This window comes from Lichenostomus cassidix, unplaced genomic scaffold (assembly GCF_008360975.1).
Source record: "Lichenostomus cassidix isolate B80296 unplaced genomic scaffold, HeHo_3.0 HiC_scaffold_40, whole genome shotgun sequence".
In the NCBI taxonomy this organism is placed as follows: Eukaryota; Metazoa; Chordata; class Aves; order Passeriformes; family Meliphagidae; genus Lichenostomus; species Lichenostomus cassidix.
The window spans coordinates 2,483,220-2,503,440 of record NW_028147459.1 but is presented as its reverse complement, the minus strand read 5'-3'; the positions used below and the strand labels follow the sequence as shown (position 1 = coordinate 2,503,440).

Genomic DNA, 20,221 nt, shown 5'->3' with positions numbered 1-20,221 from the left:
AATTTGTATATTTGAAGTAATAAAAAATGAGAATTTTAAAAAATTTTTGACCAGGAAAATATTCCAAAAATACAGAATTTTAGAGGATTTTTGCCCAATTTTTGAGGATTTTTCCCCAATTTTTTCACTCAAAACCCACAAAGATAAATTCAAGTTCATTTTCTCACTGAAAATTGGGAAGAAAATTAAAATCTATAATTTTAAGTTATAGAGAATTTCGGTTTATTTTTTTGCCAGGAAAATATCCCAAGAACTCAGAATTTTAGAGGATTTTTTCCCAATTTTTGGAAGATTTTTCCCCAATTTTTACACTCAAAACCTCATAGAGAGAAATTTAAAAATTCACATATTTGCAATGATAAAAAAACAGATTTCTTTTTTTTTTTTTAACCAGGAAATATCCCAAAAATACAGAATTTTAGAGGATTTTTTCCCCAAATTTTCCCCCAAAATCCCCTTTGAATTCCAACATGGCGGCGCCCATTGGTTGCCATGGCAACAGCACAGCCTTACAACATGGCGGCGCCCATTGGTTGCCATGGGAACGGCGCACGCCGCCGCCATCTTCCAACATGGCGCGTTGCCAGGCAACAGCTCCGCCCTCCCGCCTCCGCCAATCAGCGTGCGCGGCTCCAAAAGGGCGGGAAGGGGCGTGGCTCACGTGACCGGAAGTTTTCTCCGGCCGGGCGCTGTGAGGCGACTCGATGGTTTGAGCGGCCGGAGGAGTTTTTTGGGGTGTTTTTGGGGGTTTTTGGGGTTTTTTTGGGGTTTTTTGGGGAGTTTTGAAGGCCGAAGTGCGACCGGAGCGGCTCTGGCATGGCGCAGGCGCGGGGGGTGAACAGCCTGCGCTTCAATCAGGACCAGAGTGAGTGAGGGGAACCCGAAATTACCCCAAATTACCCAAAATTATCCCGAAATTACCCTAAAATCCACCCTGGGACCCTAAAATATCACCTTGGGACCCTCAAGCCTTCCTCGGGAACCCCAAATTCCCCTCAGGATCCTCCAGCTTTCCCCTTTCGGGACCCCAAAATCCACCCTGGAACCCCAAATATCATCCGGAACGCCAAAAAACTCCTCGGGAACCCCAAAATATCACTCGGAACCCCAAAAACCCATCCTGGGACCCCCAAATCCCTTTCAATGCCCCCCAAGCCCCCTCAGGGACCCTCAAATTCCCCCAAATCCCCAAAATCTGCTCCCAATTCCCCCCAAATCGCCTCAGATTGCCCCAAAAATCTCAAAAAATCCCACAAAATTCCCCCAAAATCACCCGAAATATCCCTAAAACGCCCCAAAAATCCCCCAAATCCCACAAAATCTCCCCAAATCCCCCTAAAATCACCCTAAATTCCCCCAAAATCCCCTAAAAATCCTTAAAATCCCCCAAAACTCCCTAAAAAATCAAAAAAATCCACCTAAATCTCCTCAAATCCCCTCCCCAAATCTCCCCAAATCCCTCAAAATCCCCAAAATCCCCCAAAATCCATCCAAAATCCCAAATCCCCCCAAATCCCCTAAATCCCCCAAAATTCCCAAAATCCCCAAAAACTCCCCAAATTCCCCAAAATCCCCAAAATAAAAAAAATCCCCAAATTTCCCCAAAATCCCCCAAAATCCCCAAATCCTCCCAAAATCCCCCAAAAATCCTCCACCCCAAATCTCCCCGAAATCACCCAAATCCAAATCCCCCAAACCCCCAAAACCCCAAAATCCCCAAATCACCCCAAAATCCCCCAAATTCCCCCCAAATTCACCCAAATTGCCCCCAAAATCCCCCAAATCCCCAAATTTCCCTCAAATTCCTCAAACCCCATCCCCCCAAATCACCCCAAATCCCAAAAATCCCCAAAATCCCCAAATTTCAAAATTCCCCAAATTCCCCACAAAGTCATACCCAAATTGCCCCCAAACTCACCCAAATCACCCCAAATTTCCCTAAATCCCCTCAACCACCCCAAATCCCAAAATCCCCCAAATTTCCCAAAAATCCCCAAATTCTCCTCAAAGTCACACCAAATTGCCCCCAAATCCCCCAAATTTCCCCAAATCACCTCAAACACCACCCTAAACCCCCAAATCCACCCCAAACCACCCCAAATCCCCCCAAAATCCCCCAAAATCCCAAAAAATCCCCCAAAATCCCCCAAATTCCCACAAAGTCACCCCAATTGCCCCCAAATCACCCCCAAATACCCAAATTTCCCCCAAATCCACCCAAATCCCCCAAAATCACCCCAAATCCCACCTGGGTTTTCCCAAACTCCCCCAAATCCCCAAAATCCCAAAAAAATCCCCAAATTCCCCCAAATTCCCCCAAAAATCCCCAAAAATCTTCAAAAATCCCCCAAAATCCACCCAAATTCCCCCCAAAAAGTCCCAGAATTCCCCCAAATCCCCAAAATCAAAAAAATCCCCAAAATCCACCCCAAATCCCCCAAATCCCCCCAAAATCCCACAAAAATCCCAAATTCCCAAAATCCCAAAATCCCCAAATCCCAAAATCCCCCAAATCCCCCAAATCCCAAAAATCCCCAAAATCCACCCCAAATCACCCTAAATTCCTCCCAAAATCCCCCAAATCCCACCTGTTTTCCCAAATCCCCCAAAATTCTCCCCTCAAATTCCCCCAAATTCCCCAAACTAAATCCACCCCAAAAATCCCCCCAAAACCCCCAAATCCCCCAAAATCCACCCCAAATCCCCCCAAAACCCTAAAACCCCCAAACCTCCAAACTGAAAAAAATTCCCCCAAAATCCACCCTGAATCCCCTCAAAATCCCAAAATCCACCCCAAATCCCCCTAAATTGCCCCCAAATCCCACTTGGGTTTTCCCAAACTCCCCCAAAATCCCAGAAAATCCCCCAAACTCCCAAATTTTCCCCAAATTCTCACTCCCCAGGCTGTTTCTGTGTCGCCATGGATTCTGGAGTTCGGATTTTCAACGTGGAGCCTCTGATGGAGAAAGGACACCTGGGTGAGCAATTTGGGGGAATTTTGGGGGTTTTTTGGGGGATTTTTTGGGGATTTGGGGGAATTTTGGGATTCCCAGGGGTGTCTGGGGGGATTTGGGGGAATTTTGGGGGATTTTGGGTGGATTTGGGGTGAATTTGGGGGACTTTTGGGGGATTTTTGTGGATTTAGGGAGAATTTTGGGTTTTTTGGGGGGAATTTTGGGGGATTTGGAGTGGATTTGGGGGAAATCTTAGATGAATTTTGGGATCCCTGACTGATGGTTTTGGGGTTCCCTTGGTTTTGGGATCGATTTTGGGATCCCTGAGTGATTTTGGGGTATTTGATTTCTGGTTTGATTTTGGGGTCCCTGCTGGATTTTGGGCCAATTTTGGGCTGATTTTGGGGCAGTTTTTGGTCTAATTTTGGTCAGTTTTTGGGCTGATTTTGGGCAGTGTTTGGGCAGATTTTGGTCAGTTTTTAGGCAGTTTTTGGGCTGATTTTGGGTAGTTTTTGGTCTCATTTTGTTCAGTTTTTGGTCTCATTTTGGTCAGTTTTTGGGCTGATTTTGGGCAGTTTTTGTTCAGTTTTTGGGCTGATTTTGGGCAGTGTTTGGGCACTTTTTGGTCAGTTTTTGGGCTGATTTTGGGCAGATTTTCCTCAGTTTTGGGGCTGATTTTGGTCAGGTTTTGGGCACTTTTTGGTCAGTTTTTAGGCAGTTTTTGGGCTGATTTTGGGTAGTTTTTGGTCTCATTTTGGGCAGTTTTTGGGCTGATTTTGTTCAGTTTTTGGGGCTCATTTTGGGCAGTTTTTGGGCTGATTTTGAGGTGATTTTGGTCAGTTTTTGGGCAATTTTTGGTCAGTTTTTGGGCAATTTTTGGTCAGTTTTTGGTCAGTTTTTGGGCTGATTTTGGGCTAATTTTCCTCAGTTTTGGGGCTGATTTTGGTCAGTTTTTGGGCACTTTTTGGGCTAATTTTGGGCAGTTTTTGGGCTGCTTTTGGGCAGATTTTGTTCTGATTTTGGGCTGATTTTGGTCAGTTTTTGGGCTAATTTTGGTCAGTTTTTGGGCTAATTTTGTTCAGTTTTTGGGCAGTTTTGGTTCAGTTTTTGGTCAGGTTTTGGGCTGATTTTGGGCAATTTTTGGGCTGATTTTGGGGTTGTTTTTGTCAGTTTCTGGGCACTTTTTGGTCAGTTTCTGGGCTCATTTTGGGCTGATTTTGGTCAGTTTTTGGGGTGATTTTGGGCAGATTTTAATCTGATTTCTCTCCCCAGACTCGGATCAGGTTGGCAGCATCGCTCTGGTGGAAATGCTGCATCGATCCAACCTGCTGGCCTTGGTGGGGGGAGGGAGTCACCCCAAGTTCCCTGAGACCTCGGGTGAGTCAGAAACCCCAAAATACCCTAAAAATACCCCAAAAAATACCCCAAAAACACTGACAGTCACCCCAAGTTCCCTGAGACCTCGGGTGAGTCAGAAACCCCAAAAATACCCCAAAAAATACCCTAAAAAATACCCCAAAAATACCCCAAAAACACTGACAGTCACCCCAAGTTCCCTGAGACCTCGGGTGAGTCAGAAACCCCAAAATACCCTAAAAATACCCTAAAAATACCCCAAAAACACTGACAGTCACCCCAAGTTCCCTGAGACCTCGGGTGAGCCTGAAAAACCTAAAAAACCCCTAAAAAATAACCCAAAACCACACTGACAGTCACCCCAAGTTCCCTGAGACCTCGGGTGAGCCTGAAACCCCAAAAATACCCCAAAAAATACCCAAAAATACCCCAAAAATACCCCAAAAACACTGACAGTCACCCCAAGTTCCCTGAGACCTCGGGTGAGCCGGAAAAACCCAAAAATACCCCAAAAACCTCCCAAAAATCCGAAATTCCCAAAAAACCCCAAAATCCCCCCCAAAAAATACCCCAAAAAACCTCAAAGAAACCCTAAAAACCCACAAAACCCCCAAAATTTGCTGAGGAAAACCCCAAAAACACTGACAGTCACCCCAAATTCCCTAACACCTCAGGTGAGCCTGAAACCCCAAAAATACCCTAAAAAATACCCCAAAAATACCCCAAAAATACCCCAAAAAAACCCCAAATTCTCTGACACCTCGGGTGAGGAAAAACCCCAAAAAAACCTTAAAAACCCCCAAAAAACCCAAAAACCCCCAAAAAATACCCCCAAAAGCCCCAAAAATCCCCAGATAAACCCCAAAAGTATCCCAAAAAAATCCCAAAACCCCAAAGAAACCCTAAAAACCCACAAAACCCCCCAAAAATTACTGAGAAAAACCCCAAAAACACTGACAGTCACCCCAAATTCCCTGAGACCTCGGGTGAGCCTGAAACCCCAAAAATACCCTAAAAATACCCCAAAAAATACTCCAAAAAACCCCCAAATTCCCTGAGACCTCAGGTGAGGAAAAACCCCAAAAAAACCCCAAAATATCCCAGAGAAATCCCCCAAAATCCCAAAAAAACCCCTAAAAACCCACCAAACCCCCCAAAAACACCCCAAGAAAACCCCAAAAACTCCAAAGAAACCCCAAATTCCCTGAGGCCTCAGGTGAGCCAGAAAAACCCCAAAAGAAACCTAAAAAACCCCAAAAGAAACCTTAAAAACCAAAAAAAAAAACCCCAAAAATCAAAAAAATCACAAAGAACCCCAAAAAACCCCCAAAAACCCCCAAAAATCACACCAAAAAACCCTAGAAAACCCCAAAGAAACCCCAAATTCCCTGACACCAAAAAAAACCCCAAAAATCCCCCCAAAACCCCGAAATCCACCAAAAAAAAACTCCTAAAAACCCCAAACCCCAAAAAACCAAAATCTTTTAAAAAACCCAAAATCCCCCAAAGAAACCCAAAAAAAACCCCAAATCCAAAAAAAATCCCCCAAATCCCCCAAAAAACCCCAAAATCCTCCAAAAAACCCTAAATGCCCCAAAGAAATCCCCAAATCTTCCCAAAAACTCCAGAAAAACCCCAAAATTCCCCAAAAGAAACCCCAAAGTTGATGTCCCCAATTGCAATGTCCCCAAAATGTCCCAAATGTCCCAAATATCCACAAAATCCCCAAATGTCCCCAAATGTCCCCAAATGTCCCCAATGAGCTAATGATGTCCCCAAAGTCCCCAAATCCCCATTAATGTCCCCCAATGTCCCCAAATATCCCTAATGTCCCCAATGTCCCCAAATCCCTCCAATGTCCCCAAAGTCCTCAACATCCCAAATGTCTCCATCAATGTCCCCAATGTCCCCAAATCCCCATTAATGTCTGCAATGTCCCCAATGTCCCCAAATGTCCCCAAAGTCACCAATGTCTCCAAAATCCCCAGCAATGTCCCCAAGATGTCCCCATTAATGTCCCCAGTGTCCCCAAATGTCCCCAATGTCCCCATTAATGTCCCCAATGTCCCCAATGTCCCAAATCCCCATTAATGTCCCCAAATGACCTCAATGTCCCAAAATATCCCAAATTCTCCCCAATGTCCCCAAATCCCCGTTAATGTCCCCAATGTCTCCAATGTCCCCAAATGTTCCCAAATCCCCAAAGTCACCATTGTCCCCAAAGTCCCCAGCAATGTCCTCAATATCCCCAGTGTCCCCAAATCCCCATTAATGTCCCCAAATCCTCATTAGTATCCCCAATGTCCCCAATCCCCCCGATGTCCCCAATATCCCAAATGTCCCCAGATCCCCATTACTGTCCCTAGATCCCCATCAATGTCCCCAATGTCCCCCGCTGTCCCCAAATGTCCCCAATATCCCCATTAATGTCCCCAATGTCCTCAGTGTCTCCAATGTCCCAAACGTCCCCAAATCCCCAAATCCCCACTAATGTCCCCAAATTCCCATTAATATCCCCAATGTCCCCAATCCTCCCAATGTCCCAAATCCCCCCAAATGTCCCCAATATTCCCAATGTCCCCAGTGTCCCCAAATCCCCCCAAGTCCCCATCAATGTCCCCAATATCCCAAATGTCCCCAATATCCCAAATGTCCCCAGTGTCCCCAAAGTCCCCAACATCCCCAATGTCCCCATCAATGTCCCAAATGTCCCCAATGTCCTCAATGTCCCCAAATCCCCCCACTGTCCCAAATGTCCCCAATATCCCAAATGTCCCCAAATCCCCATTAATGTCCCCAACATCCCCATTAATGTCCCCAAATGTCCCCAATGTCCCAAATCCCCCCAAATGTCCCCAATGTCCCAAATGTCCCCAAATGTCCCCATCAATGTCCCCGCTGTCCCCTGGCAGTGCTGATCTGGGACGATGCTCGCGAAGGCAAAGACAAGCTGGTGTTGGAGTTTAGCTTCCCCAGAGCTGTGCTGGCAGTCAGGATGAGCATGGAGAGGTACTGGGGGCACTGGGTTGTACTGGGAGGGACTGGGAGGGACTGGTTTATACTGGGAGGGAACTGGGAGGGACTGGGATGTCACTGGGCTGAACTGGTTTGAACTGGGAGGGTCACTGGGAGCACTGGGGATGAACTGGGAGCAGCACTGGGTGTGTAAGTGGTGTGAACTGGGATGAACTGGGAGCACTGGGAAGGTCACTGGGATGTCACTGGTGTGAACTGGGATGAACTGGGAGGTCACTGGTGTGAACTGGGTGTGAACTGGTGTGTAACTGGTCTGGACTGGGATGAACTGGGGTGAACTGGGATGAACTGGTCTGTACTGGTGTGAACTGGTGTGAACTGGTGTGAACTGGTTTGCTCTCCAAAGTCATCTCTATGTTTTCTCATTTCCTCCTCTGAACTGGGATGAACTGGGATGGACTGGGATGAGCTGGGATGGACTGGGATGGACTGGGAGGTCACTGGTTTGAACTGGGATGAACTGGTGGGAACTGGTGTGAACTGGGATGTGACTGGGATGTCACTGGGATGAACTGGGATGTCACTGGTGTGAACTGGGTGTGAACTGGTGTGTAACTGGTGTGGACTGGGATGAACTGGGGTGAACTGGGATGAACTGGGAGGTTACTGGGGCTGTAACTGGTGTGAACTGATGTGTAAACTGGTCCATACTGGTCCATACTGGTCCATACTGGTCCGTACTGGTCCATACTGGTCCATACTGGTCCGTACTGGTCCGTACTGGTCTGTACTGGTTTACACTGGTCTATACTGGTCCGTACTGGTCCATACTGGTTCATACTGGTCCGTACTGGTCCATACTGGTTCATACTGGTCCATACTGGTCCGTACTGGTCCATACTGGTCCATACTGGTTCCCCAGGCTGGTGGTCGCTCTCCAGACTCGTCTCTATGTGTTTTCATTTCCTCATCGCCCAACGAAGCTCTTCGAGTTTGACACCAGAGACAATCCCAAAGGTGCCAAAACCCAAAAATTATTTTTGGGGGGTTTGGGGTGTTTTGGGAGTTTTTGGGGTGTTTTGGGGGTGTTTTTGGGGTATTTGGGGTGTTTTGGGGAGGTTTTGGGATGTTTTTGGTTGTTTTGGGGGTTTTTGGGATGTTTTGGGGTGTTTTTGGGGCATTTTTGGGGTGTTTTTGGGGTGTTTTTGGGGTGTTTTTCAGGTGTTTTGGGGTTTCTTTGGGGTGTTTTTGGGGTATTTTGGGGTGTTTTTGGTTGTTTTTGGGGTGTTTTGGGGTGTTTTGAGGGTTTTTTTGGGGTGTTTTGGGGTTTCTTTGGGGTTTTTGGGGTGTTTTTGGGGTGTTTTGGGGTGGTTTTGGGTGTTTTTGGGGTTTTTGGGATGTTTTGGGATTTTTTGGGTGTTTTGGGGTGTTTTTGTGGTATTTTTTGGGGTGTTTTGAGGGGTTTTTGGGGTGTTTTGGGGTATTTTTGGGTTTTGGGGATGTTTTTGGGGTGTTTTGGGGTATTTTTGGGTGGTTTTGGGGGGATTTTGGGGATTTTGGGGGGATTTTTGGGGGTATTTTTGGGGTGTTTTGGGATTTTTTTGGGTGGTTTTGGGGTGTTTTTGGGTTTTTGGGGTGTTTTTAGGGTGTTTTGGGGTTTCTTTGGGGTTTTTGGGATGTTTTTGGGGTGTTTTTGGTTGGTTTTGGGGTGTTTTTCGTTGGTTTTGGGGTTTTTGGGATGTTTTGGGGTGTTTTTGGGATGTTTTTGTGATGTTTTGGGGTGTTTTTGGGTTTTTTGGGGTGTTTTTGGGGTGTTTTGGGGTGTTTGGGGTGTTTTTGGAGTGTTTTTGGAATGGTTTTGGGGTGGTTTTTGGGGATTTTTTGGTTTTTTTGGGGTGGTTTTGGGGGGGTTTTGGGATGTTTTGGGGTGGTTTGGGTTTTTTTGTGGTATTTTTGGGATGTTTTTAGGGTGTTTTTGGGATGTTTTTGGGATGTTTTTTGGGGTGTTTGGGGTTTTTTTGGGATGTTTTGGGGATTTTTTGGGGTGTTTTGAGGGTTTTTGGGGTTTTTTTGGGATTTTTTGGGGTGTTTTTGGGGTGGTTTGGGTTTTTTGGGGTTTTTTTGGGTTTTTGGTGGTTTTTGGGGGGGGGTTGGGGTGTTTTTGGTGTTTTTGGGTTTTTTTGGGGTGGTTTTGGGTGTTTTGGGATGTTTCAGGGTCACCCCACTGTCCCGCTGGCCCCGCAGGCATCGTGGATCTCTGTCCCAGTTTGGAAAAAGCTTTACTGGTTTTCCCTGGACACAAGTGTGGGAGCTTGCAGCTGGTGGTGAGAGTGAACTGGGAACACTGGGAGGGACTGGGAATGGACTGGGAGGGACTGGGAATGGACTGGTTTATACTGGGAGGGACTGAGAGGGAACTGGGAGGGACTGGGAGGGAAACTCGTGGTGGTTTTAGGGTGAAAAATGGGAATTTTGGGCAGAAAAAGGGAAACTGGTTTGTACTGGGAGGGACTGGGAACAAACTGGGAGGGTACTGGGCTGTACTGGGATGTCCCCAACTGTCCCCACCCTGTCCCCCCCCAGCCTGGCAGGACCTGGGCTGCACTGGGGAACACTGAGGCTGTACTGGGCTATACTGGGAGCTCACTGGGCTGTACTGGGAGTTCACTGGGGCTGTACTGGGCTGAACTGGGAGGTGACTGAGAGGTCACTGGGATGTCCCCAAGTGTCCCCAGGAGCTGGGCACAGCCATGGCTGGCACCTCCTTGGCCCCAGTGACCATCAGTGGCCACCTTGTCCCTAACTGTCCCCACCCTGGGGCTGCACTGGGAGGTTACTGGGCCATACTGGGCTGTACTGGGAATGTCCCCAAGTGTCCCCTGGTGTCCCCAGGAGCTGGGCACGGCCAAGCCTGGCACCTCCTGAGCCGCAGTGACCATCAATGGCCACCTTGTCCCTACCCTGACAGGACCTTGGCTGTACTGGGCTATACTGGGCTGTACTGGGCTGTACTGGGCTATAATGGGAGTGTCCCCAAGTGTCCCCACGTGTCCCCTGGTGTCCCCAGGACCTGGGCACGGCCAAGCCCGGCACTTCCTCAGCCCCAGTGACCATCAGTGTCCACCTTGTCCCCAACTGTCCCCACCCTGGGGCTGCACTGGGAGTTAACTGGGCCATACTGGGCTATACTGGGAATGTCCCCAAGTGTCTCCAGTTGTCCCCAAGTGTCCCCAGGAGCTGGGCACGGCCAAGCCTGGCACCTCCTCAGCGCCAGTGACCATCAGTGGCCACCTTGTCCCCAACTGTCCCTACCCTGACAGGACATTGCTGTACTGGGAGTTAACTGGGCTGCACTGGGTTATACTGGGAATGTCCCCAAGTGTCCCCTGGTGTCCCCAGGAGCTGGGCACGGCCATGGCTGGCACCTCCTCAGCCCCAGTGACCATCAGTGGCCACCTTGTGTCCCCACACTGACAGGACATTGGCTATACTGGGCTGTACTGGGCTGTACTGGGCTATACTGGGAATGTCCCCAAGTGTCCCCAAGTGTCCCTTGGTGTCCCCAGGACCTGGGCACGGCCAAGCCCGGCACCTCCTCGGCGCCAGTGACCATCAATGCCCACCAGAGCGAGGTGGGCTGTGCCGCCCTGAGCCCCTCGGGGACACTGGTGGCCTCAGCGTCGCGCAGAGGGACTTTGATCCGCTTGTTCTGCACCCAGAGCAGAGCCAGGCTGCTGGAGCTGCGCCGGGGGACAGACCCGGCCACCCTCTACTGGTGAGACTGGGACAAACTGGGGGGGACTGGGGGGGACTGGGGGGAGAAATTGCGGTGGTTTTAGGGTGAAAAATGGGGATTTTGGGGAGCAAAATTGAACTGGGAGCCACTGGGAATGACTGGGATGGACTGAGAGGGGATTGGGATTGAACTGGGAGGAACTGGGAGCCACTGGGAATGACTGGGAGGGACTGGGAGGGACTGGGAGGAACTGGGAGGGGAAATCGTGGTGGTTTTAGGGTGACAAATGAGGATTTTGAAAAGAAAAATTGAGAGAAAAAGGGAACTGGTTTATACTGGGAGGGACTGGGAGCCACTGGGAATGACTGGAAGGGACTGGGAGGGGATTGGGAGAGACTGGGATGGACTGGGATGGAACTGGGATTGAACTGGTTTATACTAGGAATGGACTGGGATGGACTGGGAGTAACTGGGAGAGACTGGGAAGGAACTGGGAGGGACTGGGAGGGAAACTCGCGGTGGTTTTAGGGTGAAAAATGGGGATTTTGGGGAGGAAAAGGGAACTGGTTTGTACTGGGAGGGAACTGGGAGAACACGTTTTTGGTGTTTCCTGACCCATTTTTGGTGGTTTTTTCCCCAATTTTGGTGTTTCCTAACCCATATTTGTGGCATTTTTTCCCCATTCTCACCCCTTTTTAGGGGATTTTTCCCAATTTTTGGTGTTTTTTCCCCAATTTTGGTGTTTCCAGACCCAATTTTGGTGTTTTTTTCCCCAATTTTGGTGTTTCCTAACCCATTTTTGGGTTTTTTTCCCCAATTCTGTGCCCAGCCTGTCCTTCAGCCCTGACTGCTCCTTCCTGTGTGCAGCGAGTGACAAAGGGACAGGCCACGTGTTTGCCCTGAGGGACACCAGGCTGAACAGGAGATCTGCGTGAGTCACACACCCAAAAATACCCAAAAATATCCCCAAAAAATCCCAAAAATACCCCCAAAAATACCCCCAAAACCACCCCAAAAATACCCAAAAAATCCCCAAAAATATCCCCAAAAATACCCCCAAAAAATCCCCAAAATATCCCCAAAAATCCCCAAAAATACCCCCAAAAAACCACCAGAAACGCCCCAAAAAAGCCCCAAAAAATCCCAAAAAAATCCCCCAAAACACCCCAAAAATGTCAGTGTTTGCCCTGAGGGACACCAGGCTGAACAGGAGATCTGCATGAGTCAAACACCCCAAAAATACCGCAAAAATCCCCAAAAAATCCCAAAAAAATCCTCAAAAATACCCCCAAAAATCCCCCCAAAATATCCCAAAAAATCACCCAAAAATATCCCAAAAAATCCCCAAAAACACTCCCAAAAATCCCCCAAAATATCCCCAAAAATTCCCAAAAATATCCAAAAAAAAAAACCCCAAAAACACCCCAAAAAAATCCCAAAACGTTCCCAAAAATACCCCAAAAGCCCACCAGAAACACCCCAAAAAATCCCAAAATATCCCCAAAAACACCCCAAAAATATCCCAAAAAATACCCCAAAACACCCCAAAAATGTCAGTGTTTGCTCTGAGAGACACCAGGCTGAACAGGAGATCTGCGTGAGTCAAACATCCCAAAAATACCCAAAATATCCCCCAAAATATCCCCAAAAAATCCCCCAAAATCCCCCCAAAATATCCCAAAAAATTCAAAAAAAATCCCAAAAAATCCCCAAAAAAACTCAAAAAAATCCCTCAAAACACCCCAAAAAATCCCTAAAAACACCCCAAAAAACCCCCAAAAAAATTCCCAAAAAATCCCAAACACCCCAAAATGTTCCTAATTCCCAGGCTGGCTTGGGTGGGGAAGGTGGGTCCCGTTCTGGGTCCCTATGTGGAAAACACCCAAAACCCCCAAAAATCCCCCAAAATCCCAAAATCCCCCAAAATCCCAAAATCCCCCAAAATCCCAAAAATCACCCAAAAAATCAAAAAAAATTCCCAAAAATCCCCAAAATCCCCCAAACCCCCCAAATAACCCCAAAATTTCCCAAATTTCCCATTTCCAGGCTGGCCCGGGTGGGGAAGGTGGGTCCTGTTCTGGGTCCCTATGTGGAAAACCCCAAAAAACCCCAAAAAACCCCTGAAAAATAAAAAAAAAAAAAAAATCCAAAAAAATCCCCCAAAAAATCCCAAAAATCCCCAGAAAAATCCCAAAAATCCCCCGAAAAATCCCCAAAAATCCCCCGAAAAATCCCTTGAAAAATCCCCAAAAAATCCCAAATAACCCCAAATAACCCCAAAATGTCCCAAATTTCCATTGCAGGCTGGCCCGGGTGGGTAAGGTGGGTCCCCTTTTGGATCCCTATGTGGAAAACACCCAAAAAACCCCAAAAACCCCCTGAAAAATCCCAAAAAATCCCAAAAATCCCCTGAAAAATCCCCAAAAAAATCCCCAAAAAAATCCCAAAAATCCCCTGAAAAATCCCAAAAATCCCTCAAAAAATCCCAAAAATCACCCAAAAAAAAAAAATCCCCAAAAAATCCCAAACACCCCAAATAACCCCAAAGAACCCCAAATAACCCCAAAATTTCCCAAATTTCCCATTCCAGGCTGGCTCGGGTTGGTAAGGTTGGTCCTGTTCTGAGTCCCTGTGGAGAAAACACCCAAAAAACCCCAAAAACCCCCTGAAAAATAAAAAAAAAAATCCCAAAAAATCCCCCAAAAAAATCCCAAAAATCCCCTGAAAAATCCCAAAAATCCCTCGAAAAATCCCCAAAAAATCCCAAAAAAATCCCAAAAATCCCCCAAAAAATCCCAAAAATCACCCAAAAAATAAAAAAAAAATCCGCGAAAAATCCCAAAATCCCCCAAACCCCCCAAATAACCCCAAAATTTCCCTAATTTCCATTCCAGGCTGGCTCGGGTGGGGAAGGTGGGTCCTGTTCTGGGTCCCTATGTGGAAAACACCCAAAAACCCCCCAAAAAAATCCCAAAAATCCCCCAAAAAATCCCGAAAAAAATCCCAAAAGTCACCCAAAAAATCCCAAAAATCACCCGAAAAATCCCCAAAATCACCCAAAAAATCCCCAAAAAATCTCAAAAATCCCCCAAAAAATCCCCAAAATCACCCAAAAAATCAAAAAAAATCCCCAAAAAATCCCAGACACCCCAAATAACCCCAAAATTTCCCAAATTTCCATTCCAGGCTGGCCCAGGTGGGCAAGGCTGGTCCTGTTCTGGGTCCCTATGTGGAAAACACCCAAAAAAACCCAAAAAATCCCAAAAAAATCCCAAAAATCCCCCAAAAAATCCCCAAAAAATCCCCCAAAAAATCCCAAAAAAAATCCCAAAAATCCCCCAAAAAATCCCAAAAATCACCCAAAAAATCCCAAAAATTCCCCAAAAATCACCCAAAAAATAAAAAAAAAATCCCCAAAAAATCCCAAACACCCCAAATAACCCCCAAATAACCCCAAAATGTCCCAAATTTCCATTTCAGGCTGGCCCGGTTGGTGGTGGGTCCTGTTCTGGGTCCCTATGTGGAAAACACCCAAAAACCCCAAAACCCCTCAAAAAATAATAAAAAAAAATCCCAAAAAATCCCAAAATCCCCTGAAAAATCCCCAAAATCCTAAAAAACCCAAAAATCCCCAGAAAAATCCCCAAAATCCCAAAAATCCCCCAAAACACCCAAAAAACCCAAATTCCCAAAAATCCCCAAAAAATCCCAAACACCCCAAATAACCCCCAAATAACCCCAAAATGTCCCAAATTTCCATTTCCAGGCTGGCCCGGGTTGGTAAGGTGGGTCCTGTTCTGGGTCCCTATGTGGAAAACACCCAAAAAACCCCAAAAACCCCCCGAAAAATAAAAAAAAAAAAATCCCAAAAAATCCCAAAAAATCCAAAAATCCCCCAAAATCCCAAAAATCCCCAAAAAATCCCCAAAATCACCCAAAAATAAAAAAAAATCCCAAAAAATGCCAAAAATCACCCAAAAAATCCCAAAAATCACCCAAAAAATCCAAAAAAAATCCCCAAAAAATCAAAAAAATCCCCCAAAAAATCCCCAAAAAATCCCCAAAAAATCCCCAAAAAATCCCAAACACCCCAAATAACCCCCAAAACCCCAAATAACCCCAAAATGTCCCAAATTCCCATTCCAGGCTGGCTCGGGTTGGTAAGGTTGGTCCCGTTCTGGGTCCCTATGTGGAATCTCAATGGTCTCTGGCGAGTTTCACTGTTCCTGCTGAGGCGCCAGGAGTTTGTGCTTTTGGGAGAGCTGGGAGGAGTCCCAGTTCTGTCATTGGTGAGTGACCCTAAAATATCCTAAAAATATCCCAAAATTATCCCAAATCCATCCCCTGGGATCCCCAAAATATAACCCCAAAACCCCAGAAATGTACATCAAAATATAACCCAAAATAACCCCAGGAGTTTGTGCTTTTGGGAGGGCTGGGAGGAGTCCCAGTTCTGTCATCGGTGAGTGACCCTAAAAACCCCAAAAATATCCCAAAATAATCCCAGAATTATCCCAGGAATCCTCAGAAAAAACCCCGAAATTTACACTGAAATGTAGCCCAAAATAACCCAAGAAATCCCCAAAATACCCCAAAAATAACCCCAAAATAACCCCAAATCCATCTCCTGGGATCCTCAGAAAAAACCCTGAAAATGTAGCCCAAAATAATCCCAAAATAATCCCAAAATAACCCCAAAAACCCCTGAAATGTACCCCAAAATCGACCCTAAAATAACCCCAGGAGTCCCTGAAATGTAGCCAAAAATATAACCCAAAAACCCTCCTGGGATCCTCAAAATAACCCCAAAATTTACCCCAAAATAACCCCAAAATGCACCTCAAAATGCATCCCAAAATCCTCCTGGGACCTCCAAAAAACCCTGAAAATGTAGCCCAAAATAACCCCAAAATAACCCTAAAATAATCCCAAAATAATCCCAAAATAATCCCAAAATAGCCCTAGGAATCCCCAGAAAAAACCCCGAAATTTATTCTGAAATGTACCCCAAGATGACCCCAGAGACCCCAAAAAACCTTGAAAATTACCTCAAAACATATCCCAAAATAACCCCAAAATGTAGCAAAAAATAACCCTTGGGATCCCCAAAAAAAACCCCAAAATTTACCCCAAAATGTGTCCCAAAATACCCCAAAATAACCCCAAAGTAGCCCTAGGGATCCCCAGAAAAAACCCCAAAATGTAGCCCAAAATATAACCCAAAATATCCCAAATGTACCCCAAAATGACCCCAGGGATCCCCAAAATAACCCTAAAATGTATCCCAAAATGACCCCAAAAACCCCTCAAAATGTATCCCAAAATATAACCCAAAACCCTCCCTGTGACCCCAAAAAACCCTAAAATGTATCCCAAAATTTGGCTCAAAATAGAACCCAAAATAACCCCTGGGATCCCCAAAATTTACCCCAAAAACAACCCCTGGGATCCCCAAAATTTACCCCAAAATGTAACCCAAGATCTCCCTTGGGATCCCCCAAAAAAAACCCCAAATGTATCCCAAAATGACCCCAAAATGTACCCTAAAAATAACCCCATGGACCCCAAATGTTCCCTAGGAAACCCCAAATTTCCTCCTGAGGACCCCAAAAGAATCCCTCGGACCCCAAAATATCCCCAAAATGTCCCTAAAATAACCCCAAAGTAGCCCCAAAATAACACCAAAATATCCCCAAAATATCCCCAAAATAACCCCAAAATATCCCCAAAAGTACCCCAAAATATCCAAAAAATAACCCCAAAAATCCCAAAAATAACCCGAAAATATCCCCAAAGTAACCCTGGGGAGCCCAGATTTCCTCCTGTGGACCCCAAAACTCACCCTGGGAACCCCAAATCCACCAGGGACACCCCAAAAATCCTCCTAGGACCCCAAAAATTCCCCAAAAATCCTCCTGGGACCCCAAAAATCCCCAAAACCACCCCTGGGACCCCAAAATTCCTCCAAAAATCCTCCTGGGACCCCAAAATAAGCCCAGGGACCCCAAAATATACCCCCAAAAAAAACCCCTGGGACTTCAAAATTACCTCAGGGACCCCAAAAATCCTCCTGGGACCCCAAAAAAAATCCCCAAAATTAACCCCTGAGATCCCAAAATTAACCCCTTAGACCCCAAAATAACCCCTTGGGACCCCAAATAATCCCAGTAACCCTAAAATTACCCCAAAATGTACCCAAAAAAACCCCAAAATAACCACAAGGATCCCAAAATTCCCCCCCAGGGACCCCAAAATGACCCCTGAGACCCCAAAACTCCTCCTGGGAACCCAAAAATCCCCAAATTTAACCCCTTAGATCCCAAATTAACCCCTGAATTCCCAGATTAACCCCTTCCTCCCTGGCCTCAGGAATAGACAGGACTTTTCCCCTAATTACGAGTTCAACTCTCTGACCCCCCAGGGATCCCAAAAATCCTCCTGGGAACCCCAAAAATCCCAAAAAGTAACCCCTGAGACCCCAAAATTAACCCCTGGGACCCCAAAATGAGTTAACCCCTTCCTCCCCAGCGGCGTGTGTGGATGGAACTTTCCACAAACATGGATTTAACCCCCTGGGAACCCCAAAAATCCTCCTGGGAACCCAAAAAAATCCCCAAAATTGACCCCTGAGACCCCAGAAATCCCCCAAAATTAACCCCAGGGATCCCCAAAATTAATTAACCCCTTCCTCCCCAGCGGTGTGTGTGGATGGAACTTTCCACAAATACGTCTTCAGTCCCGACGGGAATTGCAACAGAGAAGCTTTCGATGTGTTCCTGGATATCTGCGATGATGACGACTTTTGATACCCCAAAAACACCCCAAAAACACCCCAAAAATCCCAGAAATCACCCCCAAACCAATCCAAAAAAACAGCCCCAAAATGCCCCAAAAAACATCCCAAAAAAACCCACCAAAAAAGTCACAAATAAAGGCCTTGAATGGCTCTGGAGTGTTGGGGGAGTTGGGAATTTCTGCCCCAGAAGTGACCCCAAAATGGCCCCATAAGTGCCTTAGGGGATTTTCAGCCCCATAAGTGCTCTGAGGGCTTTCAGCCCCATAAATGCTATAGGGGATTTTCAGCCCCATAAGTACCATAAGGATTTTCAGCCCCATAAGTTCCCTGAGGGTTTTCAGCCCCATAAGTGCCTTAGGGGATTTTTAGCCCCATAAGTGATTTTCAGCCCCATAAATGCCTTAGGAGATTTTTAGCCCCATAAGTGCTCTGAGGGCTTTCAGCCCCATAAATGCTATAGGGGATTTTCAGCGCCATAAGTGCCTTAGGGGATTTTCAGCCCCATAGGGATTTTCAGCCCCATAAATGCTATAAGGATTTTCAGCCCCATAAGTACCATAAGGATTTTCAGCCCCATAGGGATTTTCAGCCCCATAAGTGCCTTGAGGACAATTAACAGAGCAGTGATAATTAATAGCCAAAAGCAGAATTTAATTGGTCCTGGTTAATGGGAGTTAATTGATTATTGATTATTGATTATTGATCATTGATTACTGATTGGGGTTAATCGTTCATTGGTCCCCGATGGGTAATTGGGGTAATTAGGGTTGGGGGTTGATTGGGAGGGGGAGGGGAGCTTTGGTCCCAGCTGGGGGGTTGGGAGACCCATGGGGATCTGGGGGGCAGAGAGAGCTATGGGGCAGAGAGAGCTATGGGGCAGGATTGGGGTGGTTATGGGGCAGGATTTGGGGTCTATGGGGCACAATGAGGATCTATGGGGCACAGTGAGGATCTATAGTGCATGACTGGTTGTGGGGCACAGTGAGGATCTGTGGGGCAAAGAGGGATCTATGGGGCACAATGAGGATCTGTGGGGCAGGACTGGAGTGGTTATGGGGCACAATGAGGATCTATGGGGCACAGTGGGGTTCAACCCCAGCCCAGGAGTGTTTTTGGGGGGCTGGAGTGTGGGGGGACCTATGGGGCAGAGAGATCTATGGGGCACAGGAGGATCTATGGGGCAGGGAGATGTTATTGGGCAGGATTGGGATCTGTGGGGCACAGTGAGGATCTATGGGGCAGGACTGGGAGGTTATGGGGCAAGATTTGGGATTTATGGGGCACAATGAGGATCTATGGGGCACAGTGGGGTTCAACCCCAGCCCAGGAGTGTTTTTGGGGGGCTGGAGTGTGGGGGGATCTATGGGGCAGAGAGATCTATAGGGCACAGGAGGATCTATGGGGCAGGGAGATGTTATTGGGCAGGATTGGGATCTGCGGGGCACAGTGAGGATCTATGGGGCAGGATTGGGGTGGTTATGGGGCAGGATTTGGGATCTATGGGGCACAATGAGGATCTATGGGGCACAGTGGGGTTCAGCCCCAGCCCAGGAGTGTTTTTGGGGGGCTGGAGTGTGGGAGATCTATGGGGCAGGGCTGGGATCTGTGGGGTACAGGAGGATCTATGGGGCAGGACTGGAGTGGTTATGGGGCAATGAGGATCTATGGGGCACAGTGATGTTATGGGGCACAGGAGGGTCTATGGGGCAGGACTGGGGTGGCTATGGGGCACAATGAGGATCTATGGGGCACAGGAGGGTCTATGGGGCACCAACCCCCAACCCTGAGTCCTGGAGTGCTTTAGGGACCCCCAAGGGTCCTTCTGTGGGTCTGGGGTCTCCGTGGGTCCCTCGGTGGGTCTCTAATTGGGTCTGGGGTCTCCGTGGGTCTCTTCATGGTTCCATCAGTGGGTCTGGGGTCTCATTTGGTCTCTCCATGGGTCTCCAATTGGGTCTCCAATTGGGTCTCCAGTTGGGTCTGGGGTCTCCATGGTTCTCTCCATTTGGGTCTGGGGTCTTGTTTAGTCTCTCATGGGTCTATTCAATTGGGTCTGGGGTCTCTCCATGGGTCTCCAATTGGGTCTGGGGTCTCTGTGGGTCACTCCAAGGGTATCCAGTTGGGTCTGGGGTTTCCATGGTTCTCATTTGGTCTCCAATTGGGTCTGGGGTCTCTTGTTGGGTCTCCAGTTGGGTCTACTCTATGGTTCTCTCCAATTGGGTCTGGGGTCTCCATGGTCTCCAATTGGGTCTCCATTTGGGTCTGGGGTCTCTCCATAGGTCCATCCGTGGGTCTAGGGTCTCTGTGGGTCTCATTGGTTCTCTCCAGTTGGGTCTGGGGTCTCATTTGGTCTCTCATTGGGTCTCCATTTGGGTCTGGGGTCTCTCTCTGGTTCTCCTCTCAGTA

General features: G+C 47.2%; 1 protein-coding gene and 1 long non-coding RNA gene across 7 annotated transcripts; both read left to right on the top strand.

Moving 5' to 3' along the window:
* Positions 1-569: 569 nt before the first annotated feature.
* WDR45 (WD repeat domain 45) lies at positions 570-17,974 on the top strand. Of its 4 annotated transcripts, none has more exons than XM_085046249.1 (11): positions 588-865; positions 2,904-2,978; positions 4,227-4,331; positions 7,223-7,319; positions 8,209-8,303; positions 9,531-9,610; positions 10,853-11,061; positions 11,852-11,953; positions 13,917-13,935; positions 15,188-15,311; positions 17,719-17,974. In XM_085046249.1, exons 1-11 carry the CDS (start codon positions 817-819, stop codon positions 17,826-17,828), a joined length of 1,065 nt encoding a protein of 354 aa, XP_084902375.1. In that variant the 5' UTR covers positions 588-816; the 3' UTR covers positions 17,829-17,974. The 4 variants fall into 4 exon arrangements, with proteins under 4 accessions (XP_084902376.1, XP_084902375.1, XP_084902374.1 ...); XM_085046247.1 differs by lacking the exon at positions 13,917-13,935 and adding an exon at positions 13,069-13,087 and having other exon boundaries at positions 592-865; XM_085046248.1 differs by lacking the exon at positions 13,917-13,935 and having other exon boundaries at positions 591-865; positions 15,169-15,311.
* A 714-nt stretch (positions 17,975-18,688) lies between these two features.
* LOC146422542 (uncharacterized) lies at positions 18,689-19,880 on the top strand. 3 transcript variants are annotated; one of them, XR_014848108.1, is made up of 4 exons: positions 18,689-18,705; positions 18,823-18,900; positions 19,003-19,041; positions 19,512-19,880. It is a non-coding gene; the product is annotated as an uncharacterized LOC146422542 (long non-coding RNA). The 3 variants fall into 3 exon arrangements; XR_014848107.1 differs by having other exon boundaries at positions 18,823-18,905; positions 19,007-19,041; XR_014848106.1 differs by lacking the exon at positions 19,003-19,041 and having other exon boundaries at positions 18,823-18,905; positions 19,576-19,880.
* The last annotated feature ends 341 nt before the right edge of the window (positions 19,881-20,221 follow it).

Excerpts from the sequence above, each read along its gene's own strand:
- WDR45 (XM_085046249.1), top strand. The coding sequence starts at position 817 with ATGGCGCAGGCGCGGGGGGTGAACAGCCTGCGCTTCAATCAGGACCAG. Across the intron at positions 8,304-9,530 it reads CACCAGAGACAATCCCAAAG|GCATCGTGGATCTCTGTCCC; the intron begins GTGCCAAAACCC and ends CTGGCCCCGCAG. Across the intron at positions 11,062-11,851 it reads GACCCGGCCACCCTCTACTG|CCTGTCCTTCAGCCCTGACT; the intron begins GTGAGACTGGGA and ends TTCTGTGCCCAG.